The 12,230-nt window shown below is 40.6% G+C and overlaps 1 protein-coding gene across 1 annotated transcript in view; it reads right to left on the bottom strand.

The window, feature by feature from the left end:
* Positions 1 to 12,230, bottom strand: part of LOC149309486 (serine/threonine-protein kinase 17A-like) — a 32,114-nt gene that overhangs the window by 4,194 nt on the left and 15,690 nt on the right. The window contains exons 2-6 of the mRNA XM_089532554.1: positions 11,715 to 11,927; positions 5,123 to 5,267; positions 3,221 to 3,347; positions 2,616 to 2,664; positions 2,353 to 2,529 (exon numbers count right to left, since the gene is read on the bottom strand). Coding sequence (XP_089388680.1) covers positions 2,353 to 2,529; positions 2,616 to 2,664; positions 3,221 to 3,347; positions 5,123 to 5,267; positions 11,715 to 11,927 — 711 coding nt within the window. The remainder of the gene's footprint in view (positions 1 to 2,352; positions 2,530 to 2,615; positions 2,665 to 3,220; positions 3,348 to 5,122; positions 5,268 to 11,714; positions 11,928 to 12,230) is intronic.

The following is a 12,230-nucleotide window of genomic DNA, read 5'->3' on the forward strand; positions in this document are numbered from 1 at the left end:
AGCTCACAGCAACCTTCTCTATGTTTCAAACATTACCCTCTGGTGCAGATTAAACACTGATCAGGTTATGGTGCACTATGTTGAAAACCAAGTTCAGCAGGCAAATTATAAGCGAGTCTATTTTTTCAATTCCATATTTAACCTTTCTCACGAAATCATTTTGCAGTGATTTCCATGATCTTTGTAAAGTCACTGTTCAGTGAGGGGTAAACTATTCTTTATTTTAAGTGTCTACATGCCACCTTAATGGTTATACATACTTCCCAAGGCTGTTTATCCATCAAGCAATTATCAAATTACTTGCTTACCTCTAAACACAGGGCAGGTTCAGGTCCATTTAATGGAAAATGGCTGTAAAACAGCCGGGTGCTCAAGATGGCATCTACATAACAGTTATTCCATGCCATTAGAAGATCTTGCACAGGAATTTCTCAGCTGGACTGGTTGCCAACCTGCTGCAAATCCTTTTTTCCCTTAGCAGCAGCAGCAGCAGCAGCAGCAGCAGCAGCAGCATAAAGGCAAACCTGGCAGTCGCCAACTTATATTATCAGGTAGTTACACATCAAAACTAGATAAAATTTGGCAGTGATTTAACTTATTTCAGAATTTGGATCACTATAATACCTCCATATGGTCCCATCTAAAAATTAAGAATATTTCAGCTTCAGATTCTGAAATTTAAAATATGAAACACAGTCGAGTTAAGCACCTTATTTTTTTTAAAAAAGGTTCAAATATAGAACATGGATTTGCAAAACCTCCAGATACATGAGCCTCAAACTGTAATAACTTTCAAAATCCTGCTTCCAAAGGAAAAGCAGGTTGCTTACCTGTAACTGTGTTTTTTCGAGTGGTCATCTGTGAACTCATACATATGGTATTCTCTGTGCCTTCACAAACCATCTTTGGAAACTTATAGAGCAAGATCCCTTTGGCTAAAGGTCTACCCTCTCCATCCAACACATGCTCAATACTGTTCCCACTCCAGCTTTCAGTTCCACATCTGCCACAGCAGCCAGTAACTGCTGGGCTTGACTCTGGGAGAAAAAGCTCCTTTCAAATGTTCCAGAATCAGAACAACTAACCCAGGTAAAGTCAAAGGCTTTCATGGCCGGCATCCATAGTTTTTTGTGGGTTTTTTGGGCTATGTGGCCATGTTCCAGAAAAGTTACTTCAGTATCAGCACATAACGATACACATGCAAATCACTCCTGCATTCCCAGGCTCACACAGTATATATACACCCATTTTTTCCAGGCAAAGCATTCTCTGAAGATGCCAGCCACAGATGCTGGTGAAACATCAGGAAGAAACTTTTCTGGAACATGGCCACATAGCCTGAAAAAACCACAAAAAACTATAACCCAGGCATTGATAAAGGTTAGCCTGTACTGTCTGAAAACAGAAGAACTTGAATGGATGGTATTGTCAACTTAATGGTACCAGGCACCATTAGTACATCCAAACTCTCTAGATGAGCTGAAGGTATTTCTGACAAGGCAAAGGATCCTCAGAAGAAATGTCAGCGGATTTAGACTTTTATTAAGAGTCTTCAGATGCAGTCTGGTCAGATTTATGTGACACTGGCCACTGGTGGGGCCTAGTCCAATCCAATGTTGCTGGTTCTGAAGCTCCCTTATGAGAGAAAGGAGTCTCATGGGTACCAGTGTGATCCATTAGTACATTAGAAGACAGAGTTAATAGTACTGAAGTGTGTGAGGCAAGGCCCAGAGCTCATGAAAAGAAGCCTGTTTCAGTTTATAAATACTAGGATTTTGCTTCATGGTGGCCTATATACCATAAGTCTGTGTTGTCCAAACTCTGGCCCTCCAGCTCCCAGAATCCCAAACCATTGGCCAAGATGGCTGAGGCTTCTGGGAGCTGAAGTTGAAAACACCTAGAAGGCCAGAGTTTGGACACTGCTGCCCTAGGTGCTCCTGTTCCTGTCTAATTCTGGAAGCTAAGCAGGTGCAGCCCTGGTTAGTACTTGGATGGGAGACCACCAACAAATACCAGGTGCTATAAGCTATATTTTAGAGGAAGGATTTGGCAAAGCCACCTCTGAGTATTCCTTGCCTAAGAAAACCCTGGGAAATTCATGGAGTAGCCATAAGGTGACAAGCGCCATAAAGGCACATACACACTCATATCCTGCTTCATTATCCTGCCAGCTTAACTGAGCATGTGTAGGATGATGTAAAGGCCATAGTGCTCATTCTTGGATTCATAAACCACAGCTGAGGAAGCCAGAAATATTTTATCAATTTACATACGGAATATACATGGCACTTGGTACAGTAACTTGTATAGGTTTCTTTTAATAATGACGTAAAACCTTTAAGTACAACTTACTCAGGTTTTTTAACTAGAAGAGATTTGATGAAATCCACAGCAGATTCAGATATAAGGTCAAAATCCTCAGAATAATTTATGTTCATCTGAGAAATATTTAAGAATGTTTCTTGTTTATCATTTCCCAAGAAAGGTGATACTCCTGTTAGCATGACATATGCTAGCACTCCAATGCTCCTAAATTGAAAAAACAGAAATATTTCAATTTTAAAAAGAAACCATTCAGTTTTTAAAATAACTGTTTAATAAAGGTTTCTCCTTACCACATATCTGTTGCCGTACTAATTGGATCATAACTCAGGATTTCTGGAGCTAACGTAAGAAAGAAAGAGCAATGTACTGTTTAAAAAAGAAAGTTTTATGCTTTCTATAAAAACATGAATTTAATATTGAGATGTTTAAGACGTAGACCATTTCCATATATGATTAGACCATGAAAAAACCCTGCTAATTTAGGATGCTGGAAATTGACTATAGAGTCACACTGTAGGATTTACAAATGCCTAAAGAGAACATATTTTTTCAGTGGCTGGGACAAAGACAGTAATCCCCAAATAATCAAATCTGCAAATGCTTAACCCATAAATTTGGAGAAACGATTGTACTATACATCTGAACCTGTATGTACAAATATACTGTGACAACTCTTATCAATTAGAGTACTGGGGAGCTTGAGTACTAGCCTATATAAGTTTACAAGATGCTGAAAGCTGCAGATAGTTCTTGGAGTGTGTGCTGATGTCCCTCTGAATCACTACCATAGCTTAACAACCAAAACTCTGAAGGTACTATTTAGAGTTAAAACCTGACTAACACTTTCTTATCATGGCATTGCTATGAAGATCACACTGATGACTTGAGATCTTACCCACATACTCAGGTGTTCCCATGATTTCTCTGAGTTCTTCACTATTCCTCATTACTCTGGAAAGTCCAAAGTCAACTATCCTGATGTCTCCCAATGGTGATTCACTGCTAAGCAGAATATTCTGTGGCTGAAAAATAAGTATATAGAAATAAATTAATTATGACAGGAATGCACCTATTAAAAACTGCAGTGCCATCCCAACTGCTTAGAATTCTGTCCATTTTTCACAGCCAACAGCTAGGAATCTTTTGAATGCAATCAACTGCCAGTCTAAGAAAAGCCCAAGAGAGGCCAATAAGGAGTTTTAAACTGAATCCAATAATTTCCATACAAGCCAAGCACTTTCCAAATAAGACTATCTGATGTATACCAATATATTAAAATACTGCACTATTAACTTCTAAGAAAGGATGTTAATTGTAATATGTAGAGCTGAACATTAGGTTATTAAATTTTAGTAAGTTAACAGTACATCAGAACAGATTAGTGGAAGATGTACATATAATTTCAAAGTGTAGATCTGAATTTTTAAAAAATTACAGTACACGTTGAGTATCTCTTATTAGAAATGCATGGGACCAGAAGTGTTTCAGATTTCAGCGTTTTCAGGATTTTGGAATACTGTACGTATTTGCACACAGCAAGAAGTAGCAAGTACATTACTATACCACTTACAGTGCACTTAAGCACTCCCTAAGTGGTTTACAATGTGTAAGCTAATTGTCCCCAACAAGGTGGGCACTCATTTTAGCGACCTTGGAAGGATGCAAGCCTAAATTGACCCTGGAGTCCTTGGCTGGTTTCGAACTCACAACCTTGTGATTTGTGAGTGAGTGGCTGCAGTACAGGCATTTAACCACTGCGCCACCAGGGTTCTTAGAGATGGGACCCAAGTCTAAGCATGAAATTAATTTATGATTCATATATACCTATACACATGGTCTAAAGGTTATTTAATAATTTGTGCATGAAACAAAGTTTGTGTGCATTTAACCATCAGGAAGAAAAGGGTCAATATGTCAGCCACCCAAGAAAAATGTTTTGGCTCTTGGAGTATTTTGGATTTTTGGATAAGAGATACTCGACCTGTACTGTACATGGCAGGTTAAAGTCAGTCTCAAGATACTTACGATCGAGAGACTGACACAAAGGGGATAAAAGAAGGAGGAGGAAATGGGAATAGGAAAAGAAACAACATAGATAGGTTTTTAGAAAATTACAAACATGCAAAGCCCTAGCTTTGTTATCTTATACTCAGATGACCAAAGTGATAACCAAGTGAACAGGCTACCATCTTCTGATTTGCTATCCATGCCATAAAGAAAATTGATATAGTACATAAGGAAATTCACCGAGGTTAATTCTCCCAACTCAGGTTTATAGAAGTTCTGTACCACCAATTTACTGTTTTGTAGCAGATTTCCTATACTGAGCTAGCATGATTTCTTCCCTCTGGTCCCTACTGACTCCTCTCTTTCCTCATTGTTCTTCTGTCCAACCTGTGATCATTATAATTGCCTGCCACATTCTTCTGCAGTGATTCCACTGGAATAGTGCCTCAAAGCTCTGGAAGTCATGGGTTTCAATCCTTGCAACAGGTCAAGGACTTTGTGTCCCATGCCATTCCCCATTCATCTAAGTCAAGAGTGGGTGGGTGAGAGTAATTTTGCCCTACCCTAGAACTTTCCAGGCTGCGCTCTGGGGGGAAAAGGCCTCAAATTGTCAAAGAGCACTTGGGAAGCCCTGGGAGGGTGTAATTTGCCCTCTAAATATAACTAGAAAACTTATAATTTAATGAAATTATTAACCTAAATTGGAAGTTTAGGTTCTTGATGCAGACTCAGTTCTACAGACCTTAAATGGTATAGGAAAGTAAGATTTGGCCAGTACATGTCATCTTACCTTCAAGTCAAGGTGAACTACATTATTTTGATGTAAAAATGAAACTCCTTCTAATATCTGCCTCATAAGACGTCTAACATCTTTTTCTTTGAAGGCATCTTCTCTTTCAGCTATGCATTGGTCAAAAATCTCTCCACCAGCAGCACTGTGGAAAAGGATGGTGTTTTTTTTAGTTTTCCACAGAAGAGCCATCACACACAATGATTCACGCTGTCTTATTTTGTAGATGTTCATAAAGCAAATACAATTCTTGTAATTTGCAAAGTAATTGCAAGCATTGAACAAGTGGGCTGAATTTCGCTCTCTTCATAGATAATGAACTTGGTAAAGCATATGCTTGCACTAGAAAGGAGGCATACAATATTTTCCCACCATGATTCTAAGCACAGCTTCAAATAGTTTATTAATAATATTTCAGTCAGATGTTCATGCAGCCCTGATGGAAGAGTAGGTCTGATGCAACAAGTAGCCACATGAATTTGAGGATGTAAATGTTCAGAACATTTAGAAACTAGATGTGACATGTAGCTAAGTGCAAAGAATTTTTTCTTTCAATGGCAACTACATCACACCAGTAATGTAGCAGTTAAGAAGACGCCCAGGGCTATTAAGTCATATTTATGCCACAATTCATGGCTGGTGTGAAAAAGCACTAGTCACTGCAATAGATTTCAAATGCAATTCATTTGGACAATCATGTCAAGCTTAATGCTAGAAAAAATGCTCTATAAGCACCACCAAGTTCAACATGGGAGGGAGGATAATCAGATTTTGACATTTGTAGTCAAATGAAGTCTTTTGATTTACATATTGTATATGCTATTAATTCTGTATATTCTGTTAATATTGAACTGTTGTGGTGACTTCACCTTTCTCCTTGCATAGTGACTTAACTATTTCCTTGTCTTTACTACTCCTTTCGTTTTTCTTGAAAAAGTTAGGACTTAGAGTGGATGAGATGTAATGCTTTTGTTTTTTGTGCTGTACATATTTGTAAAAACAATAAAAGCAGTAGAAATATTTATTTAGTTATGGCATTTCTCTGCCACCTATCAAACCGCCAATGCCCCTCAGGTGATATAAATATTTCAAATGTAAAAACAAGTGTCCAGCTCTCATTCATTTATGCACACAGTGGTCTAAGTCCAGTGTTCCACTGGTGCTGTAGGGTCAGTGCAAGGTAATTTCCTTCCTTTCCACATTATAGCATACCTCATCACCTCCATGGGCTAGAGAGGATCTCCTAGCTTTCCAGGTCAGGTTTTGGAGGAACATGGAAAGGTAGTTTGTAAGAAGGGGTGACTGCCCCCTGCTAATTCTTCTGTCAGAAACTGTTTTGTCAGTGGATGTCTTCCACCCCAAATTTATTCCTGTATGTGCAATTAATTTAAGCACCCATTCATGTTCAAATCAGATCAAACAGTTTAGCAACAGAATTTCCCCCATTTTCTCATTCACTGAGCTCGCATTTTACTACGACCATTCTGTGCATTGTAGTCTCCCAGGAATAGCATTTGAAATCCAAAACATCTGTTGGACCAAACGCTGCAAATTATTGTTCTAGCATAACTAACTGTAGAAATGAAATTACTACAATCTGTAGTAGACATGCTGTTCAAATCTAGTATCATTTTCCAGTATGACTAACTTAAAACCAAGCTAATTTTTTAAATATTTGTAACCAATTTATACTAAAATAAAGATGTATCTCCCTTCTCTAATAAAAGTATCTTTGCTACGGAAATTGTGATATCAAAATAATAAAAGCCAAAAATGTGTATTGATTGGAATGTTCCCCTGCCTTGTATTTCTGTTTCAACTGTTCTTTTCTACAGTTAGCCCTTGGTATCCCCAGGGATCCGTTCTATGGATGCACTTTGCCCCCTGGCCCCCCCAAAGCCTGCCTCGCCATTCTCACCATGGCGGGCGGCAGGGGCTGCCTTTTCTTCTTCTTCTTCCTTTTCCCTCGGCTGGCTTTTCCTCTTCTTCTTCCTGCTGCTGCCACTCTTCCTCCTCTTCATCCTTCCTCTTACCCCCTCATTGCCACCACTGCTCTTCCTTTTCCTCCCTCTCCTCATCTTCCCGTGTCGCTACCACTCTTCCTCTCCCCTCCTCCTCTTCCCCTCTCCTTCTCCCTCGCTGTAGCCGCCTCCTCTCTTCCTCTTCCTCCTCCCTCTCTCAGGGGGCTTGCCATCTGCAGATGCTGAAATCAATGGATGGCAAGTCTGTGGATATGGAGGGCCTCCTGTATTTCATTATGGCTTGGATTCCAATTTGGGCACATGCATTTTTTCTTTCATGGCTGCCTCTTCTCCTCTCCTAATGCTCAACAGTGATCTCTGAAAAATGGGCATTTTTAATCAATGGAGCTCATAGGCCCTCTGCCTGATTTCAGAGATCCTTCCTTAACTCTGCACCACAGCTTATCTTCTTTAGCAATGTCCCTATGTGGGTAGGAAAGCCTACTTCTAACAGGCCACCTTTGGATCCAACCCCATGTATATTCTACAGCTGATCACCTTCAGCATCATCTGCTCCAGAAAACAGCACTGCTGCTTTTGCTCAGTCATCCACTTCCACATTAAACTGGAAACACACTAGCATTCATAACAGTCACATTTCAATGAGTCAATACATTCCAGGGACATTACAAATCTGCTAGTCACTGTCCAAAAGTATGTGTGTAGAAATAACACATCCATAAAGACTCAAGTTCAAGGTATTGGTCATCATCTTGATCTGCTATAGACCTTGGGACTTGGTAACTACAAGAACAATTTCCCTGTGTAATAGAGCTGCTCTTAATCAATAGTCTTTTCTCTTAGGGTTTGTACTCTCCAAAATGTTCACTGGGTTTGAAGAAGTTAGTTCTGAGCTTAAATATACTTATCAAACAGCAAATTCTACTGAACTCAGGAAAACAGTGGGTTTTTCTACTGGGTAGACATGTGCAAGACAACCCTACCGAAGGCCACATCTGCAGAAGCAACCCTGTTGATTTTGTAATGTCTGATGAAGGATGAGGGAGAGGCTCAAGTGGCTGCCTTGCAAATCTCCATCATGGAGGACGCAGCACCCAATGCTGTTGAGGTAACAGCATTACAAATGAAGCGTGACTGGATTCCATCAGGAACCAGCAAGGAGCTATGAACATAAGTCAACTTGATGCACTATCTCAACCAATGAGTCAAGGTCAAGGAAGACCCTCTGACCCTTAGTAGCATCTCAAATGACAGAAAATGAAACACTGGCTTCCTGAACTCCCTGGTCCTTTCTAAATAAAACTTTAATGCCCTACTCAGTACAATCTATGCCAGTCTTTCTTATGTAGCAACCTAGGATTTGGGAAGAAGAAAGGTAGCACCACCTCTTGAGCATGATGAAATGTGGAATTCCCCTTGAGGATGAAGGAAGGACCACGAAATCCCTTGGAACTCACACACAACTCCTTAGGCCCCATCAGCATCCCTAGCTCAGATACTCTGTGAGCCAAGGTAATAGCCACCAAAAACAATACCTCCAGGGTCAGAAATTTCAGATCCAATAACCTCTATGGCTTGAAAGGGTCTATTAACAAGGCCCTCAGCACCACTTGTAAATTCCAGGAAGGAAAGGAAGGACAGGTGCAGAATAACCCATTTGTGTGTTTCGCAGAGACCACGAAGAAGAATGTACTGTTCCTGGGTGAATCAAATAAATCCCTCTAAAAAAACCTCTGTATGTGGGAGTGAGAAACTAAAAAGCCTACCCCCTTTCCATGATAGGATGGATCCCAGGAAGTGGCGTCACTAGGGGGGTGCAAACTGCACCAAGTGACACCCTAAGTGGAGGGGGGGTTGATACCACTGTTCCTCAAACATCTTATTTTGGCAGAAACAGGCTGAGGCATTTGCAGGTATCTCTTTAAAATGCTGAAGAGGTGGTGTGGATGGGGTGAGGGTCAGTGGGAAGAGAAAGGAGAGGCCCCAGGGTTTTTTAAAATTAAAATTTAAAATTTCAAAATTTATTTTTTTAAAAAAACAATTTTTAAAATTTTCTTTAAAAACATCAAATTTTTTCTATGGCTTTTATTCTTAGAAGATGGTCTGTGGCCGACAGCATTCTCCGATACATTTCCAGGGCCCTGGCTGCTTGAGATCAGACAAAAAGATCTGGACATTTCCACACAAAGTCTGTTGTATATCCTTCCCTAATGGTGCTGCACATGCATACATCACAGGAAGTGCTCTTGCAATGGCCAAAGAGTTGCAAATGTGCCCCTACTGGGAGCTGCCCCAAGTCAGGACTGACTGGATTTCCTCCACACTTAGTGGTGATTGAAGTCACCCTCTTGCTAAATTCGTGTTTTATTACCTAGCCTAGTCTGGAGAAGGACCAATTTGACCTGAATGCCCTCAACTCTTGCGGTTTGAATTGTGGCCGAAAGGGGAGAAATGACTGAGACCCTAACCAAAATGTTTTTCTGTCCTCTTTCTTACTGATAACACCTTCCTCATCTAGTGCTTTCCCAAACAACCTGGCACCTCTAAAGGGACATGATGGAAAGTTTGTGTTGGACTTGGTATCAGTGTTTTGTCCACCAAGGTCTTAGAAACAAGCTGGACAGAATCCAGACTGGCATCTGCCATAAAGGCCAACATCTTGACCAATTGGTTGACTCTTTGCCTAAGCTTGATCTCATCCTTAGGTATCCTGGCTAGCAAATCACAAGCCGATCTGATGGAAGCCATAAGCAAACAAGGTGGTCACTGAGGCACTCCTAATAGCCAGAACCACAGCCTCGTGTGTCCTATGTGAGAAAGCTTCCACTTTCTTATCCTATGGTTCTTGGGGATACTATCTCTGGGAAAAAGTCTTCCCAAAACCAACTCAGACAATAGGGCATCAATATGAGGGAGTTTCAATCTCTCTCTACGCCCCCCCCCCCCTCACCCGTAGCAGGGAAATAGTTGTTTAGTGCAAGCTGGGGAACCTCAGACAATGCCAGGGTGTGCCTATTCTGATTACATAACATCTGCAATTACGTCTGATACTAGCCCCTCCTGTTTAGATCTAGATCTGATTTCAGGCACTTGTTTGGTTAGTCCAGTCCTACTGGGGTCCTGTACAATAATAGTTAAGCTCATGGCTTTCTTTACCTTCTTGAGAAGTACGGTAAAATCATCCACATCCCCCTCCCCAAAAGTGAAAGTTCCTTCAGGAGCGTCACCACCCCCCGTTTCCCGGTCCGAGGGTATTGGAGATATGGAGGCCACTGAACCTTAAGAGTGTGAGGCAGAGAAAACATGCCTGTTCTTTCCAAGGACACCCCCCCCCAACTTCCTTTCTCCTCTTCCAAAGATACAGAATAATTAGAGGAACGAGACCTCCCATAGTGCTTGCAGCCTCTAAAGGACCAATGCTCCTCAGAATCACTAGGCCTGCATCACCTTTCATGTCCAACACACTCCTTCCCAATGCAGAGTAGGAGTGCTGAACTCTTTGCTATTTTCCCTCCTTCCCCAGACTCCTGGATGTCCACAGCCTGCTGTTCAATGTGCGTGATCCAGCAGCACAGCTCTAGGGGTAGGTAGAGCCTGGCATTCCGGGATTAGGTGGGAGGGAAATGAGGTTATTACATTCACGCACCAATGTTGTGCATCCGCTCGTCATCAATATGTGCAGTCTTTCCCGGCACTTCAGCCATCTCCATGACAAGGAGTAAGGCAAAATCCGATCCCTTGACTAGGTAGGCTGCTCTTCTGCCATGTTTCATCTGCCAGGTATCTGTGCCTCCACTCATCTGCCTTTGGTTTCCCCATTTAAGAAGAGGTCAGAGTTATGAGCCCTTTCCACCTCTCCTCTGATGTACTAGCTCTTCTGGTTAAATTGTGAGACAAATCATTTAAAGGTTGTTTTAAACTTTGAACCCCTAAGAGTAGAAGAACAAAGAATCCCTGAAATGCCAGAGCTGCGAAAGCAAGGCAGGATGGAATGGGGTGTGTGTGTGTGTGTGTCTAGTTCTCCTGCTATTTATTATTTATAAACAATACAGAGATTATTATTATGCTAGAGATGGTGAGGTTTGATTGACAGGTTTTAAGCCCTGCCTTAAAAGATGGAGATGAGTAGTAAGACCTAGTAGCATCAGGATTCCTTCCTCACACTGCAGGAAAATCCCTTGATCACGTACGCAGAGCATTTTAAATACTTTTAAGTGTCAAGGTTCATCATTCACACGGTGCATTTCAAGTTTACATTTGTAATATTTCTTCAACAGTTATAAACTATACTTGATAATTCCATGCACCTGTCACAAAGAGCATGTTAGATAAAGATGTATATTAAGTACATATCTTATAGATCTGAATTCTCTTTTCTGAAAGATGTTTATTTTAAATTGGTGTTTAAGAATGAAAATTAAGAGGCCAAAGAAATGCAATTTATCCAGAGTTTTAAAAGAATGTAACCTCCCAAAAATGGGGAAGATAGAATCAGAACATATAAGAGATGAATTGAATTCCATCCATTAAAATATAGCATTTTCAGTTCACTACATTACAGCCCTTCTAATTCTACAAAAATACTATATTATAATGAATATTATACTTACTATTCCAACACCAAAATCATTTCTGTAGGTGTTTCATACACTTCATGCAAGGTGATAACCCAACGATTGCGTTGTGCTAGTTCCAGAACTGCAATCTCATGAATGATCTCCATCCGGCAATCTTGTCCCTTTCTTCTTTTCCTCATGAATTTTGCGGCAAATTCTTTTTCAGTCTCTTTCTTTACACATTTCTTTACTACAGCAAATTTTCCCCTAGAATTAGAAGACAGAAGGAGAAAGAATTAGAAGACAGGAGGAGAAAGACGTTCGTTGGATGCAGAGTACATTCACTACTCAACAAATTCAAATCATAAGGAAAATATTTGCCAATATTTTAGCGTACTCTCAACAAACAGTTTAGTGCTACCAGTCAAATGTCCTGACCCCATTCTTCTCTTTCCCTTCTTATTTTTTGTGATAAGGGAAAAAACAGAAGGTGTGGTGGGGAAACATGGGGGGGGGGGGGTTGTTCAGGAAATTCCATGAGTGAGTTAGGGTAACTGCACAATAAAACCT

The sequence above is a fragment of the Sceloporus occidentalis genome, unplaced genomic scaffold (genome assembly GCF_023333645.1).
Source record: "Sceloporus occidentalis isolate IW3139 unplaced genomic scaffold, rSceOcc1.0.p SCAF_7, whole genome shotgun sequence".
NCBI lineage: Eukaryota > Metazoa > Chordata > Lepidosauria > Squamata > Phrynosomatidae > Sceloporus > Sceloporus occidentalis.